This window comes from Sceloporus undulatus, chromosome 5 (genome assembly GCF_019175285.1).
Source record: "Sceloporus undulatus isolate JIND9_A2432 ecotype Alabama chromosome 5, SceUnd_v1.1, whole genome shotgun sequence".
Classification (NCBI taxonomy): Eukaryota; Metazoa; Chordata; class Lepidosauria; order Squamata; family Phrynosomatidae; genus Sceloporus; species Sceloporus undulatus.
The window spans coordinates 156,598,447-156,624,620 of NC_056526.1; the positions used below are offsets into that span (position 1 = coordinate 156,598,447).

General features: G+C 38.2%; 1 protein-coding gene across 8 annotated transcripts in view; it reads right to left on the reverse strand.

Annotated features, from left to right (window-relative positions):
* Nucleotides 1-26,174, reverse strand: part of LARP1B (La ribonucleoprotein 1B) — a 51,190-nt gene that overhangs the window by 6,328 nt on the left and 18,688 nt on the right. For 4 of the 8 annotated variants that reach the window (XM_042467708.1, XM_042467703.1, XM_042467705.1 and 1 more), the window contains 10 exons: nt 24,687-24,855; nt 21,075-21,219; nt 17,667-17,841; nt 11,907-12,076; nt 10,429-10,803; nt 8,373-8,493; nt 3,010-3,242; nt 2,548-2,654; nt 754-914; nt 39-183 (listed from right to left, as the gene is read on the reverse strand). In XM_042467708.1, coding sequence (XP_042323642.1) covers nt 39-183; nt 754-914; nt 2,548-2,654; nt 3,010-3,242; nt 8,373-8,493; nt 10,429-10,803; nt 11,907-12,076; nt 17,667-17,841; nt 21,075-21,219; nt 24,687-24,855 — 1,801 coding nt within the window. The other 4 variants (XM_042467707.1, XM_042467706.1, XM_042467709.1 and 1 more) reach the window with 4 other exon arrangements.

The window sequence follows — 26,174 nt, forward strand, 5'->3', positions numbered from 1 at the left end:
TTTTGACTTTGCAAGTCTAACAAAATACCTAACATTACCTGTAATGTTCTTTTGCATCATCTAGAGCAAGTTGTCTGAATTCTTCATACATTTTCTTGTTAAAGTGGTCTCTGAGAAAAAATGACCAGAAACGAAAGAGTGTATTCATTTCTTGGGACTGGCCAATTCCCAAACGTTTCCTTTCTGAAAAGTAAAGAAAAAGTAGTAGTAGTAGTAGTAGTAGTAGTAATAGTAACAGACGTCTGTTAAACGCATTATTTTTACATGCCTTAAAGGAAACAGCATATACTGTATCTGAGACAACAGCCTAAAAAGAATTTATTTAGATGTTAAAGTCACATGTGACATTTATTTATGCATACACTCAATTATCTCTCTCCCACCTTCCAAGGACAATGCTTCAAAATTTTCATTTCATTAACTTGCTATTTTATTTATGTGATCATGTAATCAGTTAAGCATTTTGAAAGGTAGAAATGCTGTTTTTCATACTGCTCAAAGCAAAACAATCAAGTAGATAAACATTGTGCTTATTAGTACTCACTCAAAGTAACAAGTATGTTAGCACTATTTTTTCACTTAAATAAATTTGATTATAAAGTCTTTATCAAGATATATATTGCTAACACTCTACAAACTGTGGATGAACAGAGAAAATGGAATAACTAGATTACAGCTCTTGAAACCCAGAATAGAAAGCTATATAGGTTTCACACTATTTTTCAGAGACTTACAGAAAATATTAATTTTTACCATTTAGGCATCTACGGCGGTATTTGTGGTATACTTGCTGGGTAAAACCATTTTCCTTTAAAAGTTCATGAGAAGGATGCTGGAATTTGGGAAGAGAATGTGGGGTACACCCATAACTTCCTGATAGTGGAGCACCTTCCAATGGTGAGGCATTTGAGCTGCTGCAGAATATATAAGAAACAATCCTCTCAGATTTCTTCAAAATTTTCTTCTGCCGTTACAGATAATAGAACATATATTTTTGCAGGCAATCTAGAACCAACCTCAGTTTTCAATAGTGGTATCAAAGCTTATGTCTTTAAGATCAGTTCAAGCACTGTGAATGATCAAGTGATACTTATTCCTCAAATCACTGTACTGGTTTCAAATGCAGGTGACAAGTCTGTATGTGAATGCATATTTGTGGCAAAAAATGCTAAATCACAGAAAGCTGCATATGGCCTCCAAGTTTTCAGAAGAAGGCTAATAGGAGGGAAAATATGTACAGTCCACATACAGGGAACATTTTGACTGTTGTCTGTGTTCTCAAATAGTATACTCCAAGACAAGTAGGGCAATGTTCTCAGCATTTGAATGTTCTTACTCTACAAGGCTCAGGTTGTAACTCCCTGTGAAACAAAAGTTAATTATGGATAGTAAATCAAACAGATTTTATCTGCATTTGTTTACAAGCAAGTGTGCCATACTGGTATTCCTCCCTAGTTGCCACATGACTGAAAATGCTATTTAGGTCTGGTGTAATAGATATGGAAGAACTTTCTAGGTAGCATTACAAACAAACAGATCTGTGTGACAGATGCATTGTAAATTACACTCCCAAGTTGGCTTTCAAAATCCTGAAGGTAGTAATAGATAGTATCTTCAGGACATTAGTTATCAGTCATACATCTGAAAGAATATTTTTCAGATATTTTTGGAACAATCTGATTGTTTCTTCAGAGAGTTTGATCATCATTTCCTGTTTTCATGAGAACTGTTTATTGAGATAATGCTTGCAAATTAACCAGATAAAAATTATTCACAACTACCATATATAAAAGAAACATCATTCAAAATGTGAAATGTACGAGCAAATAGCTTAGCACAGTTTTTAAGATTATGGTTTTAGCTTGCCTGATGTAGCTGCTTTGTACACAGTGGGGTAGGTATGTTGCTTCCAGATTGAGTCATAATGAAATCCTATAGATTTAAATGGGCCCACTTTAATTACATCATTTAGTCTGAATCCAAACAATTGTCTTGTGGTATTCCCATTCAATTCCTATACTGTACACTAAACTCACTCCCAAGGAAATCTACAATCATATATTGTCAGAGGTATAGTATATTGTTGGTCTTTAGGCAAGTTAGTATGTAGCCTACAGATTTTCTTGGATTCCAACTTCACAACAGTCCTTGCCAGTATGATCAATGCTCAATGACAATGGAATGGCAGTTGGACATCTGAAGGGAGGGAGGGTTCTACCTCCAATCTACAAAGTCATCCTTCATAACAACATGAATGACTTTTCCCACTTTTATTTCCGCAGTTGCTGTTCATATAAGTTTTCTTGTGGGGGAAAGGCAACTATTTATATTAGCAAAAATCTTTTATAACTGTTGTTACAGGTACAAAATGAATATACTGTATGAGCACATTTACAAAAATTTAGGGCACATTTAGGGAATTCTTATTCCTTCTGCATTTCCCCTTCCTTTTGTTGTTTTGCAAGATGATGGAATGAAACTATAATTCTATGATTCTATGAACCCCCAAATTATATTTTAAATTAGCAAATTAATAATTAAGATTACCTTATAGAAGATGTTCTTGGTCTGTGATCCTTAGAATCCATTACCCAACCAACATGGCTTTCCAATGGAGGGTTTGTACTATGCCGAGTTTTTCTTTTCCTTCGTGTCTAAAGTGAAATATAGCATTATATCTTCCTGATGTGACTGGAGACACTTTTTTGAAGAATCACAGCCTAATTAAAGTCAAGTTTCATAAAATTTCACTCTGTACATCATATGCACTATGAGGTCATAAAGCTGAGCATGACTGCCTAACTACCTAGCTTTAACAAGAAGTTAACAATGGAAGTATTGCATTATAGATTTTTTAAAATTTCATGCTATTCAAAAGTATTATTTCCTACCTTAGAAGAAAAAAAATTAAATAGCAAGAATTAAACACTGTGTTTCATAGGCTAATCTCTTTGGTGACATTCACAGTAAGTTATTCAACCAAAGTTTTTGATTAATATTTTTAGTTACCTTAACATCAATGGATCTTGCTTCTTTAACCACAGGATAAAACCTGGGTGTTTTGTTAGGATCCTGAAGTCTTGGGGTACGAGGTGTTTTAGGTGTTCTAGTAGGCTGGACTTTAGGAGATTCAGGTACAGCTGTTGGAAGTGAGCGAGCCATAGCTGTTGGAAGGGAATGAGCCATTGCTGAAAACATTTCCTGAATACTAAATAATTTACAAGCCTGCTCTTCAGTTAGACCTAAAGGAGAAAGATGAACAGATGGCATCTAAGTATGTTGCTTTTATCTGACCTTTGGTCATCTTAAAAAGGTAAAGATAAAAGTAGTCTCTTGACATAAATGTCTATTCAAAAATAACTGTAGGGTGTGGTGCTGATCTCTGTTACTAAGCTGAAGTGCCAGCATTGTCCAAGGACTGATCTGATGGTCATAGAATCATAGAGTTAGAAGAGACTGCAAGGCCATCCAGTCCAACTCCCTGCCATGCAGGAAATCCCAATCAAAGCATACCTGACAGATGACCATGAAGCCTCTGTTTGAAGAGCTCCAAGGAGGGAGACTCCACCACACTCTGAGGGAGTGTGTTCCACTGTCGAACAGCCCTTACTGTCAGGAAGTTCCTCCTAATGTTGAGGTGGAATCTCTTTTCCTGTACCTTACATCCATTGCTCCGGGTCCTAGTCTCTGGAGCAGCAGAAAACAAGCTTGCTCCCTCCTCAATATGGCATCCCTTTAAGTATTTAAACAGGACTATCATATCACTTCTTAACCTTCTCTGCTCCAGGTTAAACATCCCCAGCTCCCTAAGGCGTTCCTCATAGGGCATGGTTTCCAGACCTTTCACCATTTTAGTTGCCCTCCTTAGGACACGCTCTAGTTTCTCCACATCCTTTTTGAATTCTGGTGCCCAGAACTGGACACAATATTCCAGGTGGGGGCTGACCAAAGCAGAATATAGTGGAACTATTACTTCCCTTGATCTAGACACTATACTTCTATTGATGCAGCCTAAAATCGCATTGGCCTTTTTAGCTGCCACATCACACTGTTGACTCATGTTTAACTTGTGGTCTACTTGGGCTCCCAGATCCCTCACACGTAGTCTCGTTCAGCCAAGTGTCACCCTTGCTATATCTGTGCATTTCATTTTTCTGCATGTGGCCAGCATGACTGCACCGAACACTGTTACCTTCCCACTGAGGTAGTACTTATTTATCTAATCGCATTTGCATGCTTTCGAACTACTAGGTTGGCAGAAGCTGGGACTAGCGACAGAAGCTCACCCCATCATGCAGCACTTGGGCCACAAACTGCCAATCTTCTGATCTTCTGAACTGGCATCTTAGCCACTAAGCCACTGCATTTACCTTAAAAGGATCTGTATTTCTCCATTTCATTTAATTCTGTGTATTGCTTTTCATTTTTAATATATTTTCAAATAAACTTTTGTTTTATGTAATGCAGCACTGAATGCAAAATGCAACATGTTGATTTAAATAAATGGAACAAAACAAGTGGGACATTAATTTATAAAAGATAATGGGATTGAAGTTTTACTCATAATAGCTGCCAAGTGCTGACAACATTTTAAAGCAAGCACTGTATTGTTTCACAGTATCTGATATTCACATAGTGCATTAAAATGACGAATCAAAGCTTCCTTGTAGCATCTTATATTTCTTTACTGTGCTATAACCAAGCCTGAACTCTCACTAAAAGCCAGAAAAATTAAAATGAGGGTATTGTACTTTGGAGATATCATGAGACAAGATGAATCACTGGCAATGACAGCTAAACTCAGTGAAGTTGGAAGACAGTAGGAAAAGGTTTATTGCATTACAGGAGGGCTAACTCAATCAAGAAAGCCACCACCCTGAGTTTGAAAGACCTCACTAATAAGGTCTCCTGGAGGTCTCTCATTCATAGGATTGTCTGAAAATTAAACTGATCTGATGGCACATAACAACAAATAGGAAAGAACGAGTGCTCTTCATCTTTTGGCAACAGGAATTAACACCCCATTTTTAAAGCTAACTTTATTTTTAACTGGAGACACAGTAATGACTAACCTCTGCTGAGGGTCATTATTTAGATCTTGAATTTTAATTGTTAACTGAAATAGATATCCAGTGTGGAAACAATAATGCTGATTGATTCAGAAGTAAAGTACCACTGAATAACAATGAGGCTTAGACCTGGATTAGGTGCATACAGGATGAACTGCAGCACAAAAAGGAAGGTAACTCTCAAAGTGGCTATTTCCATCCCATTCTGCCTCCTCTCCACCCACTCTCTCCTCACCTTAGAGGTGCCATAAGTCAGAAATGACTTGAAGGCATATAGCAACTACAATATGTAAACCCACATTTATTGGAACAAATAGTTGCTGTGAATCCTTATCACAACTCTAAGAACTGCAGCAGAAGCAGAGTGGACATTCTCAGCTCAGGAGAACTTCCCTTCAAAACACCATAGCAGATGATAGACTCAACACTTTGGTAGTGTTATCCACAGAAATGGATGATCAATTCCAGACTTGAAATCACTGGACAACTGACCTATTTTTAGGGCAGAAAGGCCAACAAGCCAACATCCAATATAAGATGTGAGAAGAAAAGTAATGAAACTTTTTTCATAGCCCTGGACAAGGACAGGACGTTTCTCAAGGCAGCAGAAATCAGCAATTCCATCCAAATCAACAGAGCCTGGGACCTCCAAACAATTCTCACAGACAACACAAACTTAAAGCTGAGCTTCTAAAAGTTCTGAAGTCAAACTTGTTTTTTAAGAAGTAGCATTCTTAATTGGAAGACACTGGCGGCTGTAAGCAGTGGCTGAAGCCACAAACCTTATCTAAAATAATAATAATTGTAAGCCGCTCTGATAGCCTTTAGGGCTGAAGGGCAGGGTATAAATGCTGTAAATAAATAAAAATAAATAAATAACCAAAGTGTTGCTACAACAGTACAGTATTTTCATAAAGCTCGCCAGAAGACCAATTTGCCCAGCACAGCACAGATCCAAATGGGACTACAAAAAGCTGTTCTGAACCGAGGTATGAGTACAGTGGTACCCCGGGATACGAATTGATCGCGTTACGAAATTTCCGGGTTACGAAAAAGTTAGATTGGAAAAAACTGTTCCGGGTTACGATGTTTTTTTCGGGTTACGAAATTTTTTTGGCACGAAATTCAAACGCAAAGCGCGGCTAGCGGCTTTCCAGCGCCAACGGAAAGCCTTTTCGGGTTGCGAAATTACTCGGGTTACGAACGGAGCGGCGGAACGAATTAATTTCGTAACCCGAGGGAGCACTGTATTTTATTACTTATTTGATGTATTTATATACCTTTTCTTCAGCCTAGTGACAAGCCATGTTGGTCTAATGCACTGCTAGGTTGCTACAGCTTCACCAATCTTTTCATTTCCACAAAAGCAGATGCATCAGCCTCTTCAAACTTACAAACTAATTTTATTACTCCAGTATAGCACAGAAACAGCCCATTATGACAAGATACAGCCATTCTGAATAGAAACATGAAAGTGTGGGTAAGAAACATGGAAAAATTACCACCCGAAGTTTCATTTTTTCCCAGTGGGAAAAATGGGAAATTTGAAGAACATAGGGAGGGAGGAATATTTATTTTCTCCTTGGGAATTAGTAAAACACTTTTAAAGACCAGGTATCACTTACTCAAAATGCCAGGAATTGCACAGAAGAAACAGCTGTATGGAAGACAATCTACAGAATTAGAGAATGGCAACTCTTGTGCATACTGTAGGCATATATTACGCACAAATCAAAGATGCATTTTTACATCTAGTGCATCCTGCTGTCTTCATAAAAGAAACATACAGGGTGGTCATCACTGCTTAAAATAATAAACTACTGAAAGAAATAGAATTTTTATCAGTGAATTAGTTGTTATATCCAAAACATGGCTAGACTAGTTATTAAACCTGTGACTGTATAAGACTGTTTCTGTTCAAATCATAGTTTAACTCTTTCTCTCTCTCTCTCTCTCTCTCTGTGCGTTTGTTAATGTAGGATATAGTCACAATTTTGGCCTTTTATATTTTAAAATTTCAAAACTAAGCCAAATAGTCTGATTGCATATGTTATCAAAGAAGCTTTTTATATTACTAAAATAAGCTAAGTTTAGGTTTGATACGAAATAATATTACATATATTCCATTCCCCCTCCCCTCAATTTTCCCCCTTTTTTCTGGAAAAAAAGAAAGGAAACATTTTTCTCATGAATTCAAAATTTCCAGAAATCTTCTATCTCTAGTTCTGAAACAAGATTGGGAGTTGTTCTTCAGGTTAGCCACATGCCATATACTTGTACAACATTGCCTGGGGGTCTGCCTCTCCATACTCACAGGACTGTTTTCAATATCATCTCAAAATCAAAAAGAAGATTCACCAGCTTTTACAAAATCTCACAATCGGCTCCAACAACACAACATGGCATCAGTCAAGTGCAACAGCATGCAGCCATTCTTCACCAAGTTAGGCAAGCATTCTTCACTTCAGCTACATGCCATATACTTGAAACACATTCCTGAATTGTCTTGAGCTTTAATACAAAAGACAACACAAGCTCCATGTCTAAAAGATCTGAGAACAAAGTGTTAATTAAAGAGGTGGTGTCTTTAACTTGAAGATCCAGATGTCTGTGAAGGGTGGTGGAGACCACATAGTTTTTCTCTTGGCACAACATAGAACTGAGTATAACAGCAGACACTCATTCCAAGGTAGGAGACTATTTTGTTACATGCTAAACATTTGTCATGCTTTAAGTGTCTTTAGGGTGTTAAGAGAGGAGGATGTGTGACAAAGTATTTGACTCCAGTAAATCCTCGGCTTGGCCTCTAGTAACCATGCCCTCAGACCTGCCACCTCCACTAGATTTCACTCACTATTAATTCCTAGGTAATTTAATAAATGTAACATATCAAGTATCCTCTCTCTCTCTCTGATGATTAAGATGTTATTGTCATTTCAAAATAAACTTTTATTATAGTTTTTTGTGGATTTTTTGGGCTATGTGGCCATGTTCTAGCCAGAACATGGCCACATAGCCTGAAAAACTCACAAAAAACTATGGATGCCAGCCATGAAAGCCTTCAACTAACTTTTATTATGTCAGTAACTACTCCAACCATTTCATATCATCAGTACATACATGGAAAGGCCCTTGCAACTGATAAAGGGAAGCTAATAGTGTGGTCATGTGACTCCTTCCTGGCTGGGATGGCAATAGGAGGTAACCCATTTCCAGACAGCTTTTTCCTTCAAGTTCAGAATATTCCTAATAATTATAGAGTTCTCAGCATAAACACTTTTCTTTTGGTAATGTTATTGATACCTTGTTGAGATGTTGAAGGACTAGCAGGAAGTTCTTGATTTGGATCAATTACATCAGGTGTAAGATGTTCAAATTCTTCTTTACTGATGAGATTCAACTTCTTAAAGTTTTCAACTTCTTGCTGGAATGGAGAGAAAAAATTCAGTAACCATCTATCGTAAGTTAGGCCCTATACAGACAGGCCAAAATAAAGCTGCTTCGGGCCACTTTGGAGGTATGCTGTTTAAATGATGCATGCATCCTAAGAGTCCAGAAGCCATGCCAAAGCCACGATCCAGTCCTAAGGACTGTAGCACAGCTTTGGTGCAGCTTCTGGACTCTTAGGACACATGAATCATTTAAACGGCATACCTCCAAAGTGGCCCAAAGGAGCTTCATTTTGGCTTGTCTGTATGGAGCCTTACACAATTGTAAAGAGGCTACATCAAGCATCACATCAGCACAAATCTAGTGAAGTGAAGAAATGTTCTTCCTCATCTCTCCCAACTTCAGACACCGCACTGTCCACAAGTGGTCTTTGCAGTTGGTTTTAAAGGTGCACAGGGACTGTGGAGGAGGTGGAACCAGATATTCTGGCTCCAAAGTGTTCTAAGGTTTTTAAAGTTAAGAACAAGCACCTTAAATCAGGTCTGGAAATAAAATGAGAAGTAGTACAATAAGAATAAAAATATTCTTATAAGACTGATATAAGAATATATATTAGAATATATATATTATAAGATATAAGCATAGTAATGCAATGATATTATATTATCTGAAAAATGCCCATGAGAAGCATCTGTTTACATTATTTTACAGTTGCAACAGTTTCAGAATACTCTTCAAAGGTTGCTTTATGAAGAGTCTACTGGAACAATATGAATTGGTAGTGACCAAAGTATGTGCTGCTGTATTCACATCTGTCATATCTCAAAAAAGAGGATAGATGATACCCCTGCTGAAGCTGATCAAATGTATTCTTAAGCAAAACTGACCAACTAAACATCAAGGAGTAATGCTAGATCCCCAAATATTCCCAGATTTTAAGCCTGATCATTTAGAGCAGAGATGGGGAAAATGTGCCTTTCCAGGTGTTGTTGCAGATACAAAGAGAAAAAACAACTAAGAGGGAAAATAAAGTAATTAAAAAGAAAAGCCCTTGTAGGAAAAAAGGGCTCTAAGCCCAATTGTTAGTCCTAAATAGAGTTGATCCACTGAATGAGTTTTAGTAACTGTTGACTTGCCAACTTTCCATTGATTTAATGAGCTTACTCTTGTTGGGTATACCCTGCCTTGTTCAAGAGTGAGGAAAAACTGCCTCACTCTTGAACAAGGCAGGAAAAGAACTAGGGAGAGGCTTCTTCTAGGAGACAAAGTAGCAAACATTCACCTATTTGATTCCTTGGCTCATGACCATGAAGGGAGAAATAAATGTCAACCTAGATATTCTCCCACACCAACAATGAACATATTTGACATCATAGGCTGCACATTAAGTATTTTAATGAAAATACTATAAAAGTACAGTGGGTGGAGATTAATACAAAATTTGCACAGACTTGATACTAGGCTACTTCACCTCTGTGCCTCATTTTCAATTTGACTTACTCCTTCAATAAGTTATTCCCCTTTTCTTTAATTTTTAAAAATGAGGCAGTACACAAGCAGAACAATTTCTTCATTCATTTACAGCCCAAATTCAAAATGAATACACAAATACAAAAGGTGCAAACATCTGAGCCAAAGCAACTTCATAAAACTGAATTACAAATGACAGAGTACCAAGCATGATTTCATTGATTGTTGAATGATGAAACTAGTTTTTTATTCTTACTTACAACCATGTAGTCCTAATTAACTACTGGTGTTAAATAAGAAATGAACACAGAGAACACACTGCTCAGCACTCTTTGCAAACAAAAGCATTATGCATTGTAATTCCAATGTATCTGTGCCTGGCAAAACTGTCCTTATAATTTAATTTCATCCACTGAAGTAGGTCCCTGAGAGAAAGAGTTGTGGAAAAATATCCATTCATTAAATCATATTCAGTTCAACAGTTCAAATACATAATTACCTTCATAGCAACACAGTCATTTTCTGTCTGCTCTGTCCACAAATCCTGTTCATAGTAGTACAAGCCATCGTTAATAACTTTGGCAAGTTCTGATGTAATTTTTGCCCGTGACACATGGTTGCCAGTACGATCCCCTCCAGGATGTTTTCTCATATATGGTGGTGTTTGTGTTACAATCAAAATCTTATTTAAATCCTGATCATCAATTTCATAATCTGAATCACTGTCTGACCACTCTGTAAATGTTTTCTTGCGGCCTTCTATTCGTTCCAGCTCTTCATCAAATAAAAAATCAAGCTCTTCCTGTTCTTGTTCCTCTGCAGGCAGTGCTGACTGCTGCTGACCCAACATTTCCTCAAGAGTAGGCACAGATTCCTGAAAAAAGTCAAAAGTGCTTTACAAAAGTGCTTCAGTGAATCAAAGACACAGCCTAATATATTAGGCTTGAAAAAATACTGAGATAGTATCTAAATGAAAAGAAGATTAACAGACTGATTAACTGCAAGTTATTATGGGGAAAAGAGCATTATTAAATTATTCTTTCATTATATTTGCATTTTATGCTTCAAATGCAGTGTGTCAAATGTATTATGGGCCAGAAAAGGTGGTGCCAGCACGTATCACACCAGGGCCATAGCAACCACACACACCTGGCCCCGACCTGGGCTGCTGACATGATCCTGAACTGGGCCACCGGAAGGAGCAAATTCTATCTGCTCCTTCATTGCTTGGTACTTTCTGGATGGTACAGCCTCCGGCTACACTTGGGGCATGCGTCATCTGAATCCTACGCCCAGAATGTAGCCAGAATCCGCATAATTTGGTCCATGTGTTTTAGGCCATAGCCAGCTTGCCCAAAATTACAATTTTGAAGCATTTTCACAAGTCCAGTCTGCCAAGCATTTTTAATATACTGAGATAACAGATTCCAGGCAAAAAGGCAGTGCTGAGAAACTACAGTGAATAATTGTGGTGAACCATTTCCAGTGATTCATTAAAACTAAATAATAGATGGACACAAACACACAAAAACAGTAGAGAAAGAAAAAGTAATAAGGATTAGGTTCAGCAGGCAGGAACCAAACAGGTAACAGTGGTTATATAGGTTACAATAGTTATTCCAAAGTAAACCTATTTGCTTTGCCCTCTGAGGGAGAGAAGAGCAACCAGCAAATGATGGATTTAATGCCAACCCTGCTGCCATCCCTTTTTCACTGTTTACCTTGTTGTATTTAGAGTGTAAGCCTGAGAGCAGGGAACTGTCAGGATAATGATTTGTAAAATGCCCTGGAAAACCTTCAGCTTTAGGGTGGGTATAAATACACAAAGTAAATAAATAAATAAATTCTTTCTTTCTACAATCCTCCTCCCCCTAAAGACATGTCAAAAATAGTCATCTTCATATGCCTTATCTCTCCTAGATCAAAAACAGAGCCTGAAATAACGTCCTACATGGAATTTTAAAGATTGTAAAATACCTTTGATTTGACTGGGGATGGACGATGTCTTTTTTTAACTTCTATCCAAGGTTCAGAGTCCAGATCTGGCAAGCTTGTTGATAACCCTTTAGTCATCATTTGAAAGCTACTTGTTTCAGTGCTTTTCTTAGTACTTTGACTTCCGATTCTTGGAGAGCTTGGTGCAGATTCTAAAATTGAGAAAATTGTTTCTGTATTTAGAATACATTAAGATTTTATGTAAGAAAAACTATTATTTGAATTAATCTTTCATTAAGTTCATTAAATTCACACTTTATTACACATATGATAAATTAATCTCTTCACCAGTGTAACAGTCAAAGATAAATAAGATAGTGGAAGTAATGAGTGCTACAATGGATGGGCTGCACTTGACCCCCGCCCCCCAAGAGTTGTATGCAGCCCAGCATAGAACAATTGTTTCATTCCATTCACAAGCCAAAGAACAGCACAACTGAAAAAAGAGGTCAGATTTACTGTGAATTTCCCTTCTGTTTACCATTTTAAACAACAGTACAGCCAACTTTACAACTGCCAATCTCAACTGTAGCATGTAATGGTGTACATGTTGCTCCACCCAAGCAAGCGTTCAGTGATACCTGCTGGAATTGCAGAACTACAAGCCAAGTAAACTAAGTCTATACGTGCTGAAATCCATCTATCACAGACATAATAATGTTGACCCCACCCACCTACCCATCCACCCACACATCATATGAAACAAATAGAGTTAAAATCTCTATGAACATTTAAAGGTGTTCCTTCATATACGAGGAACAGGAAATAGTAAAATCACTGTCAATCTGGAAGGTGATCAGGACTCCAGGGTACTTCCCCAGATGTGGTATGACCACTGCTGCATTGGAACAACTATGAAGTCCAAAAGCCAAATTCTTTGTAAGTATGGAGCGAACAAAAGGAACACATGTGGGAAGGAATACAACTGCCTCCAAATAATACAGAAAACATACTCAAGCACTGGTGTAGTGAGGGGCTTACCCTGGAGGAGAGAGCTGAAGGGGCTAAGGGCGGCCAGGTGGTAGAGATAGAGGGGGAGGGAAGAAAGGACCCGGGGCGGAGCCGGTAGGGGGAGGAGAAACAGCTCTGAAGGGGATAAAGGAGGAAGGGCTGAGGCGTGCAGGGAGGAGGGAAGGACGCGAAAGAGCCAGTCGAGGAGTTGCGGCTGAGCTAGGGAAAGAGCAGGTGGTCAAGAGCCCAAGGCGAGATGGTGTCCCAGTGTCCCTGCAGATGAGGCCACGGGCCTGGAGACGAGGACCTCACGAGGGGGTCCGGCTACAGAACCCCAGGGAGGAAGGGGACTTCGCCTTCTCGGACACCAAGGAGTGGTCTACGAGGAGCCTAAAAGACTTAGAGGATGAGTGGTGGGACCCCAAAGGGGAACATTGGGAGACCGGGCTCCCACCCAAAGAGAAGGAGAAGGCTGAGATAGAGCCCCTAGAGAAGTATCTGGGGCCCCGTGACGCCGGAAGGAGCAACAAGGAAGCCACGGGCCTATCCTTGGAGGCTGAGGGGAAAGCGGAGTAGCCACGTGGAACAGACGGACGGGAAGCCCGGTGTTAAGTTGGACTAGTTCATCTGAGGTGGAATTTATGTTGTACTGTTGGTCGAGGGACTGTTCTCATTAAAGGTTATTGTTTCGGCTGCACAAGGCTGTGTAAGTTTGTTGCGCACGTGGAGGGAGCTAGAGGGAGGAGCTCGCACCACCACATTATGCACCCCACTGCGCCAGCCCCACCCACAACTGGCATCTAGGAACCTGAGTTAATTAGTTGCTTTTGCAAGATGCTATAAAAGAATCTTTGCTTTGATATTTATAGTGATAAATAGAATTCCATTTATCAATTGTTGCCAACTAAGTCTTTTCACTTGTGCGTTCAGATAGCTTTAAAAATGTCACTAAAATGAAAGAATGAGAGGATGGCTAGATTGTTCACTTTTCTGGACAGAAAAAAAGCATTCTGCCTAAGACCAATTAACCTGTTAGTCCAATCATTACCAAACAGATTCTGTACCTTGATAGTAATAATTGTCATGTGAATGTTTTCAAAATATATGGTAGAATGATTGAGAAACTAGATGAACTGCTGCAATGTACAGTCAACTGATAAACTGTACTGCTTCCGAGAAAGACCATTCAACCAGCCAATGTATATTGGCAATGTGCCTTTCAACTGGTCAGACTTGAATCTGTTGTGACCTGGTTCCTCACAAAACCACTTCCAGTGACATTACTTTTATTTTCTAAGTACAGTAAGAACAGGAGGCTAAATAAAATTGCTAGTTCCCGTTTAGAGGTAGATCAAGAATCAAGGGGATTTGTACTAATATTGATTTACTATACCATTACTGTACTTCCCTTCTAGACACTATACTTCTATCGATGCAACCTAGAATCGCACTGGCCTTTTTAGCTGCTGCATCACACTGTTGACTCATGTTCAGCCTGTGGTCTACTAGGACTCCTAGAAACTTTTCACACGCAGTCTCATTCAGCCAGGTGTCCCTCATCCTATATCTATGCATTCCATTCTTTTTGCCTTAGGTGCAGTACCCTGAATGAATCTTCATAAGTATATCTTCACAGAATGGCCCGGAGAAGCAATGCACTACTACTGGGATATACCCAAGCCCATTTATTTGTAGGTGGGATTATTTTGCTGAAAAGACTGCCTGCAGCACTGTTCTGCCAAATGCTGCTTTTGCTGATTGATATTTTTTGTCTATTTTATATAGTGTTATACAAGTGATTGGCTTTGCCCATCCTCCTGCCTCACAAATTTCTGACAATGATCCCAACACTGAATTTGCTGAAGTTGTGGCCATAGATCTTGTTGAATGTGGCCAGACAGGAGTTGGTCATTACAACTTTCCCAATCGTAAGATGCATGCTTTTATCCATCTTCCAATAACTACTTTCGATGCTTTTTGCGCTATTGCATGAGGATTGTAGGATACAAACAGAGACTACATTTTACAGGAAATTGTGTTCTGTGTTCTTTTTAACTATTGTTTTATGGCTCTACATAGATCTAACATATGCCATCTAATTTCCTCCGGATGTTTTGGAATTGAGAAAGAATTTAGAAGATATAATACCTCTGGTATCATGAACCTGTGTGGACATTTTGGTAAGAATGACGAATCCATTCTTTCTTTCTCAATTTTGCAATAATTTGACTTTATATTTAAGGCCAATATTTCCGATACCCTTTTTTCCAGTGTAATGGCCACAAGGAATGTGACCTTTTTCTCTTAAAAGTTTGAATGGTAGTTTAGTTAGTCTACTGAGTACCAAATTCAAATCCCAAGATAGCAACCTATGTCTTCTTGGATATGACTTTAGTGTTGCTTCACTTAAGAAATGCTTCATGTGTTGTTGATTTGATACAGGTATTCTGTCAAATTCAAGGACTGTGGACAGTGCTGCCACTTGTCTCTTTAATGTGTTAGGTCTTAAGACTTTTCTGCAATTCATCCTGAAGAAAATGTAAAACATGTCTGATATTTATGTCACGGAGCTGTAAGTCTTTATCTGTATACCTTTTCCCAAAAGTTCTCCATGTTCTTGCATATAATGAGGTTGTGGATTCTCTTCAGGATACCATCATTGTTTCTACTACTTCCTTGGAATAGCCCATTCGTTCTAATTTTTGACATTCAATTTCTAAGCTGTTAAACTGAGTCATTCTGGATTCAGATGTAGAATTGGCCTTTGACTTAACAAGTCTGCTCTGCATGGAGGTTTCTGTGTTTGGTCCACTACCATTTGGAGTATCAGAGGGAACCAAGGATGCTGTGGCCAGTAAAGTGCTATCAACACCACTGTGGTCTTTTTGTCCTATATTTTTCTTAGAACTTTTTGCATTATTTGAGTTGGCAAGAATGCACAATGGCATCCCCTGGGCCATTTCTTTGCCAGAGCATCATGTGCCTCTGCTTCTCTGCTCTCATCTATTGAATAACATTTCCTTCTTTTTGCATTTTTCCTGTTGCAAAAAGATCTAGTTTGAATGGACTCCATTTTTCCTGGAGCTGTTTGAAAACCATGGTGTATAATTCCCATTTTCCCAGATGTAATGTATTGCAACTCAAGTAGTCTGCTCTTACATTGTACATTCCTTTCAAATACACTGCTGTTAGTGACAGCAAATTCTTCTCTGCCCATTTGAATAGTAGCTTTGATTCTGGAGTGTATGGCACTTCTGGAGTGTATGGCACTTCTGGAGTGTATGCCACCTTGTTTCATTATGTATGCTTTTACCATCATATTGTCCATCCAGATTTGAACATAATGACCTTGAATACAACTCATAAATCTGTGTAAAGCTAAAAGGTAGCTTTTAATTCTAAGTAGTTGATGCTATGTTGCTTGTCTTGTCGTGTCCACTTTCCTAGAGCTGACATATATTCCTGCTGTGCCCCCCATTCTGACAGACTTGCATCTGTGATTACTCTTGTGCATTCTGTGATTTTAACTGTATTCCTGTTTACTTTTGTTGTTGTTATCCACCATACCATATGCTCTTTTACAGGACTTGGAATCATTATTGAATATCGAGATGTTTTGGCTCACCGATGTGGCTTTAGTAATGCCTGCAGTGCTTTGTAATGGTGAATTTCCCATTGAACTAGCTGTATGGATGATATCAAAATTCCTAGTATTTTTGCAAATGTCATTATCTGCAGTCTTGCTGTAATGTTTGTAATACTGCTTCTCCTAATTCTTTTGTCCTCTGACAGTGTTACATATGCTATCTTTGTGTTTATTATAGCTCCTAGATGAATTAATGAGGTGGTTGAGATTAACTGACTCTTCTCATAGTTGATTAGGAAACCATAACTCTCCAATAAGTCTACTGTGTGGTTCAAATCCTGTTCTAGTTTCTCCTCTGTTTTTGCTTTCACAAGTGTGTCATCCAAATATGGAAATAATTGCATTTTCCTTTGTCTTAGGTACGCTATTATTGGAATCGGGACCTTTGTGAACACGTGAGGAGCTGATGCCAGTCCAAATGGGAGAGCTTTGAAGTGAAAACGGTCTCCTCGATATTGGAACCTTAAATATTTTTTGTTTGATGGCTCCATCTTCTAAACAGTCCTTCTATCCTGGTCATATGATCCAGAGGATGCTGCTTCCTCTTTCTAGAGGGAAAGGGCAGGAAACATCAGGCATACAACAGGTGGGGGACAACATGCAGCCCATGGACACCTGCAGCCCATTCAGTTTTCAGCCTCTAGAGGTCCCTGACCTCCCTACACTGCTACTATAAATGAATGAATGAATAAATAAATAAAGTTTGTGTTCAAAAAAGAAGAAATACACTTCTGCAAGTCTTCAGAAAGCATGATTCTCATGTAAAGCAAGATGAAGAGTCTTCGTTTAATAAAAATGATGTGTGGGGAGAATGATGAACTTGTTTAAGAGAAGTGATTGATTTTGTTACTTGATTTTGTGGCGAGTGCATTCTACAGCAGTTCTCAGGGCATCAAAATTGGCCCCAGAGCTGGCAGTGCTGCTTAACCTTGGCAGCAAGATGAAATTTATTTCCCAGTTTCCATTCCTTCTAAAACGGAAGTGGAACAACTGATGGAACTGTATTCAAAAATTTATGCAATATACTGGTAACAGCAACATGGCTCTGGCCTCTTGTACAAAAAAGCAATTTATAGATCAGCCAGCAAGAGGTCCAAGTATTTAGCATAACAGTTAGTTAGGGAAAAGAAAATAGAAAGCCTTACCAGTATGTGAACCGAACACTTTGCCTGGGATGAATTCAGGGCAGTTTATAAGCTGAGAAAAGTCTGTTTGTGGAAGGTTGTGTGAAGAAGGGCCTGGAATTGGCCATTTTTCTGGTTCTACCCTTTTCCTCATCTTCTGATCTACAATTTCTACTTCTGTACTGTCTTTTAAGGCCTAGGTGATACATGCAAATAAACATTATTAATGAATATGCACATAATTAAATACAATACTGTAGTTAGAATCATAGAATCATAGAGTTGGAAGAGACCACTAGGGCCATCCAGTCCAACCCCCTGCCATGCAGGAAATCCAAATCAACGGTCATTATTGCTACTGTAATCATTTATACCCCACTTGTTCCCCATTTTGGAACTCAAGGTGACATACCACAGTTAGATAAAAATTCACATTATACAATAGTAAAATTTTTAATTAAACTGTCAAAAAATGAAAACCTGTTAAAAACATAATCCATTAAAAGAAAAATAGCAAATAAAAAATCCACACATTATGCAAGGCCCCTCCCCCTTATGTAATTCAGCCTTCCAACACTCAGTGAAACAAAAGAGTTTTAACCTGTCTGTGGAAAGAAAGCAAGGAGGATGTGAGTCTGCCATCTGTGGAAATAGAGTTCTAGAGTATGGGAACAGCCACCCTCTCCCATGTTCTCACCAGATATACTTGTGAGGGCGGTGAAATAAAGAGAACCGCCTCTCCAGATGGTCGCAAAACACCAGGAGATTTGTAATGAAAAATACAGTCCAAATAATCTGAACTTGAGCCATATCCAGTATTCTGAAATGTGTACTCCAGAATTGTGGAGCCATATCCAGTACTCTGAATAGTGTACTCCAGAAACAGGCTAGTAGCCAGAGGAGTAGTTGCAATTAGGGAGTTATGTGCTCACTTACAACCAGCCCCAGTTAACAATCTGATTGCAGCTCTTTGGACCAGCTGAAGTTTCCAAATACTCTTCAAACGTAACCCCATATACAATGCATTACAATAATCTAAGCCAGATATAACTGAGCCATGATGTATGTGGCCAGATCTGACCTGCATAATTGGTGCACAAGCCCTTCAATGAGCAAATGTACTCCTGGCAACTGCCAAAGCATTAGCTCCCAGACTCAGGGATGCACCCAGGATCACACTCAATTTGTGGAACTGTGTCTTCAGAGGAAGTGTAATCAAGATCAATTCCTATTTTCAGATCTGTCTTGACAGACAAAGAGCACTTGTGTCTTGTCTGGATTAATTTTCAATTTGTTCATTATCATACAGTCCATTACCGATGACAGGCACTAGTTTAGGACCAAAACAGCTTCCCTGGGTTGTGACAGAAAGCAGCAAATGGGTGTCATTTCCATACTGATGGCACAAAATCCCCGATGACCCTTCCCAGTGGTTTAACATATACGTTAAATAGCACGAGGGAAATAACCAAGCCCTGAGGGACCCCACAGACCAATGGACAAGGTATCAAACAGGCATTCTGCAGCACCACCTTCTAGGTTTGCCCCTCCAAGGAGAGCCATGGCAAAACAGTGCCTCCAATTCCCATTACAGCACGGCGGACAAGAAGGGTACCATAGTCAATGGTACTGAAAGCCACTGAGCAATCCAGCAGAATCAACAAGGACACACTCCTCTGACAACTTTAACATTTCCCAGTCAACTTCCAGACTCCCTTGTCAACTTCTTTGCGTAGGTCATCCACCAAACCTCTCTCTGTTCCATAAACAGGCCTGAAGCCAGAGTGAGATGGATCTAGATAATACTGTTTAGGTGTTAGATCTTTCTTTAGTGCTCTTGTTAGTGCCACAGAGATGTTTTATAAAACTGCAATTTTTATACAGAAATAGACAGGAATATCCCGTGATACTGGGATATAACTGAACTCCTGTATGTTTGATCAGCTAAGAGAATCCAAAAAGACAACAATGCCATCTTCTTTTCACTTTTCTCTAAACCTTGCAGAAGTCTGAGGGGAAAAAACTTTCTATTCAAGCCTACTCGAAGTACAACCAAAATAAAATAAAGTAAAATATATAATATAAATAAATAAACCAATTGCACATTAAATTCATATTTTACAGTTGTCATATGTTTTCTTCAATCGCTCTTTAAATACATCTTGTAATAGTTTCATATGTTGCTAAGGGCCGAAACAGACGGCCAGGAAGGGGCAGCTTGAAACCACCCCTGTCGAAGATGCATTGGGGCCATGGCAAACACACACCATGGCCCAATCTGCCCTGAACCCAGCCCAAATAGGAGCAGAAAAGATCTGCTCCTATTTGGGTTGGGAAAGGGCTGCCTTTATCCAGCCTTGCTGTAGCCCCAGGACTGATTCAAGATGCTTCGGCGACATGCAGTATGCAAATGCCATGCAGCCAGACTGTCTTCAAGCTAGCTGGCTTCCGGGGAGTTTCAGAATGTGGGGGGTGTAAATGCTGTGCTCCCAAGATGCCCAGAAGCAGGCTTTAACAGGCTGTCTGTTTCGGCCCTTAGGACTGTAATATGAAAGCCACCTGCATTTTGCTAAGAACAGGTTTTTCTGGTATTCCTTCTTTTTTAAGTAAAGTGGGTATTTCTCAATTTCCCAGAATAATAATTTAAATTTCATCATTAGTTTAATGGAGGACCGCCTCTCTCCGTACAATCCGCCCCGCACACTCAGATCAGCAGGGCAGCTATTGTTAACCGTTCCAGAGGCGAAATATAGTTCTACCACCAGGAGGGCTTTCTCCATCTCAGCCCCCAACCTCTGGAACGCGCTGCCCTTCGAGCTCCGCTCAGCCACCTCCCTAGCCCAATTTAGGAAGGGGCTAAAGACCCACTTATTTGAACAAGCTTACCCCTGACCAGCTACTCTCCCCCCCCCCCTCCCCTTGTCAGCACTGTCTTGCCGGCATGGACATTTTATTATTTTTATTAATCTGTTTTTAATATTTTGTATGACCTGTTGCTATATTGTTCGGAATTGTTGTTCACCGCCCTGGTTTTTAGAAGGGCGGTATATAAATAAAGTTTTTTTATTATTATTATTATTAAAATGTTACCCACTTATATCAATGCTCAATGTCAAGTGAAAAACCCAGAATATGCTGAAATGAATTATATGTACAGCACTAGCTTGTATACTGGCCAGTGTTATAATGATATTTTCTAAGTTCAAATGTAACATTTCTCAAAACATGGAGTCTGAGGCACTAAACAGATTACCCAAGACACTCATTCCATTTAATAAGTGTGTCATCAATACACATATTTCAAAATTTATATAGCAATTTGAGAGGTCAGACAAGAAATGAAGTGTGTTTTGCTGAAGCACTTTGTAGCCTCTTTCTCCGGTTCAGGTTGGTGCTTTTTAAAGAAAATAAATACTGTAAATATTTTACCTCTAATATTAGATTAATATTGGTAGTAAGAGCCTGCACACGATGAAAGCTGGCAATCAAAGAAATAGGCAAGAATCCTTGCTGATCCATTTTTCTTCTCAAGAAGAAGTCTCTTTCCAAGTTTTCTACACTGAAATAATACTCACTGAAAACAGAGAAAAGGTTTAGAGGTTAATCTATTGTGTTTTTCTAAATCAGCATCACTCTTTATCAAACCTGAATCACTAATCTCCCTCATGGTAGATATTCATCTTTATCACTTTACTAGCTTTAAAAAGTATGTTTTGCATTGGTGTAGAATACTAAACAATCAAATAACTATCAAAAGAACCACTTTTACAACTAATTACTGAACAAAAGAATAATATACAATTTAAGTATACTGAAGTGATAGTTAACATTATAAAATAATGGTGTCATTTATTTACAGCTAATGAACTGTACAAATGGATAAACAGATTTGGCATGCTGGTTTCATTACCACTTCCATCTATAAAGCAGAAATAAATACAAAAATGCAAAAAGAAAACAGAACCATACAATTCTGTCCTTTATCAAGAATGTGTAATTTCAGTATTAACAGATAGTAGTTACAAACCCAATGAATAAGTTTATACATGTTTTTCCTTCTATAGCTCAAAATATCCTCAAAACGAAAATATGTATTTGTGTTTACTGGGTTACTGGGTTAATTACAAATGATCATCATAGGAAGGGAAAACAGAAGGAAAGGAATATGATTGTAACAGATTAAGTTATACTTCCTTAAAATCAGCAAGGGACAGATATGGTAAAAGAAAAACAAAAAATGTATTCAAACCTAAAATGTATAAAAGAAATACAAGACCTCTGCATGCATTGAAGAGGCTATACAGGCACCTTGATAAACTAAGAAAGATATCCAAATGGAAATGTTTTGCTTAAAACTAGTAGAGAATGATTTGTGACCTTCAGCTATTAACAGAGTCTCATTTTAAAACAGATCATATTGAAGAATGACAAAATAGAGGGAATTAAAGACAATTTGAAAACTACCAGAAAGAAATATAAGCTCCCATTCACACTCCAAGGATACTGTTCTCAAAAGTGTATTACCATGAATTTGTTAAGAGTTCAAAGGATTCAAGGTACTTTTACTAAGAAACTTGAGAAATTATGCAACAATTTAGACAGTATGAGTTTGTGAAAAAGCCAGTAAACTCACCAATAGCTAAGAACTAAATAAGTAAGCTATAAAGAAGCTGAAGAGCAGGAAGTGCGTATTATGATTTTAAGTGAACAAATGTAGAAAAAATGAGTCCAAGGCAGATTCTAATAAAAGGATGGATTATTGAATTTTTATAGTGATGATATACAACATCCATTTTCCCCACTGCCTGACAGGACATAGCTTAACATGATGTGACATAGCTTAAATTCAGCATCAAAGCAACAATGATGCTAATTAGAAAAAGTGAATGTTTTCACATGACAAATGAGAAGAAGAGATGGCCTAAAAGCAGAAAGCCTTTTCCTTCAGCACTAAAGTTCACGCATAATAGGAATGCAAACAAAACCAAAAATATTAAGTGCTGAACTCCAGGTAATATTCAGAATTCTGCACAATGTTTCAAAAGTCTTAAAGCCAGACACAATACTTCACTACTGAAAAATCATCTTTGCTAAATTCCACCATGGAGGAAAAAAACCTTTGACAGGTGGTGGGTATTACTGAAAATGTTGAAACTCCTTTTATTAATTTCAGAAGGTGAATCATTCAAACGGTTTTAAAACAGATATTTTTCCCCCAAGATGATTTTTGCAAGATATCCTTTTGATACACACTATAATGAATATACAGAAATGCTTTTAATGATAACATTAAGATCACAAGCATAAATGAGAGATGAAGAGTAATATTACAGGAAGAGAACAATATTATATTTCAAGATTGTATAAATCATGATGGAAATGATGGCAAGGGTGTATAATATTTCATTTGTCTTTTTATACTTGACATTGGATATATATAAAAAAGATGTAAATAGAAAATTTAGAAGGTACATGAAGATGCAGTTTGTAACTAACAACTGTTATTTTATGTATTTTGATTCTAACAATAAATTTAAAAATAAAGTAAAAAAAAAAAAAGAAATGTTTTTAATGAGATGATCCCAAAAAGGTTTGGATTATAACAAATGCTGAGTAGATTTTTTTAATACACATATATGTAAATTTCCCTTCCTATATGGTTGTTCACCAAACACATTTGTTTCATTCAGAAAAATATGTTTCCAAAGTCAAACACATTATTAAAATTAGGATCAGCAATATAACTACATGGATGACGAATAAACTAGCAAGTTCTGTAGACTTTTCTGCAGACTTCTGTATATTCCAGAAACTCAGATATTCTACCTTTTATAATTTATGAAACAGGAGGACAGTAGAAAGTAAAACTAAGATTCCTATTAGTAAACAAGGGAGAACTCGCAGGACCTTCCAGTTCATTCTGGAAGAGAAAAAAATGCAGTCTTTAAATTAGAATATTTGAAATGCTAGAATGTTTGAAATAGTAAATATATATATTCCAATCCAATTAAGGATTCTTATTCAGTAAGAGTTTTGATACTTGTCAAAATCCTACTAGTAACCATAGAAGTTGAAGATGTGACCAATGTTATGCTGGCATTTTGGTGAATTTCAGAGGGGACATCACCATGTCCTACCTTAGAGAGTCTGGATACTATACTGCAAGCTCAGAAATCTGACCAATGAAGAAATGTCTATGTTCCTTCCTCACTTGTTTGAGGGCACTGGAAGCCAGCTGATTTTCCTGACATGACACTTGCACTGTTCTGTGTCAGGTCTCACAAGGCCCAACAGCAAGAATAAGGAAAAATGTAATAAAATTTGAAATGGATAGCCTCATGCCATATACTTTTTGCCCTTAAAGATGTTATTGCTCTTCATTTTTGAATGAACTGTAACAAAGAAAGCAAGAGTACAATGAGCTGCACAGAATACAAGGGCAATAAAAGCCACGGACTAAAGCAAAACAGGAAAATAATATTAGTGAAAATGAAGTCTACCAATCCATGAGCTACCTCTTCACAAGAGATTTCTGGATTTTTACTTGTACGACTCTTTGAAATAACCACCTTTCTCTACGTCTCCACCTTTCCCTACAATAACTGGTTTATATTGTTATGTTATGGCTGAAAGTAATTTGTTTTCAAACACAATAATAATTACAAATCATCAAGTTGATTAGGGCCGAACCAGATGGTCCAGAAGGAGTGGCCTGTGGCTGCTTTGACCCCGGGACCGCGGTGACTGCACAGTCTACTCCTGAAGTTGCCTGCCTTCCCTTGACTTAATCAGCACCTTTTTGGACCGGCTCTTGCCGCCTTGGCACAGCCTCGTTGTGGCTTCCGGCTGCTTTGGGGACATGCATCATGTAAATGCCATGCCCCCAAATGATATTTTTCATATTTAAATATTTTGTGTCTTTACCAGAACCTGAAGCCTTAGAAAACTTAAATTACCCTACACGTCTTACATGAAGACAGATTTTGCATAGAATCTCTCTTCCCCAACCACTCCCCCACCCACATTAAGCAGTTTACTTACATTTGGCGTTTAATGTATTCTTTAAGCAGTGTTTCATCCACAGTATACATCTGTACTCCTGTTCCATCATCGTAGTAATACATCATACTTGTGTTAAGATCTGACTGAAACAACTGATCATTCCTTTCATTGTACTGTTCTCGATAGCCATATGAATATTCATGGTTCACTTCAGAATTAATATGTAGAGAAAAAGTGAATAAAAATTACATTATAGTTATAGGTTTTTTTTTAAATGGAAGCCTTGCCTAAGTGTTTGGAATTCTCTAAGTTAACATGCAAGTAGAGTGGTAGAGCAGAACAGAACATCTGTACACACTGTTAAGTCCTTCCTATCTGACATCTGGAGCATCTGTGGGCTGCATCTCCTGTGAAATCAAGAACCATATGCACTTTTTAAAACTCTTATCTACTCTTCCTGTATGCCCCAGTTCTGTTTTTTGACCTGGCTCAGAACAAAAGTAGATATATGTGATTATTTTTTTAAAAGGTAGGGAGCAAAATCAAGAGTTGTAAACAAGGGAAAAGATGTGGATTTATATCTTAACTAGGTATTTACATTACCAAACCCACTGTACAAAATGTGGAGTTGGATACCTCATTCAAACAAAGTGTCTTCACAGTGAGTATTAGTGGCCTGTTACAGACTGCCAAAATAAAGCTGCTTCGGGTCTCTTTGGAGGTATGCTATTTGAATGATGCATGGGTCCTAAGAATCCGGAAGCTGCACCAAAGCTGCACTCCAGTGCTTAGGAATGGAGTGTGGCTTTGGCGCAACCTCCGGACTCTTAGGACCCATGCATCATTTAAATAGCATACCTCCAAAGAGACCCGAAGCAGCTTTATTTTGGCGGTCTGTAACAGGCCTATATTCCATTCTCCTAAATACTATAGTACAGGAGGCATAAGTTGCAAGGTATACAACAGCTGCATATAATATCTTGCAGAAATTAGGCAGTTGCACTAGAGGGAAGAATGTACTGAGGTGAGGCATTCTATACATCGTTGCAGCAGAAGCTAGTTCAATCTTGTAGTGTTTTATAAAAATATTTGCCAATGACCATTTCGCTACTCGGCACTTCTTTAGTATATACGAATTTGTGGACAGTACCACAAAAACAATGGATATCCTAGCAGGGCAAACAGTTATTTGTAGAGAAATGGCAGAAAATGAGATTTGTTCAAGGAAAATCCAACATGCTAACATAGAGTTAGACAACTTCCCCACCTCCATAAATATGGGATGGGTTGATATAGGCTACTCATCGACTGTCCCTTGTACAGGAAGCCCATACTTTGCCACCTCGCTTTTCAACACCTCATTCTTTCTACACTTACAAATTACAGACAGGTTCCATTAAATACATGAAAGGTCTGCTCTTTCATTAGTTCTCTTGACTTTGAGGCTTGCTTGGGACCATAATATCTATGGAAAGGGTGGACCCCTCCTTGAATTAATGGAACATGTTTCTGTAATTTGGAAGTGTG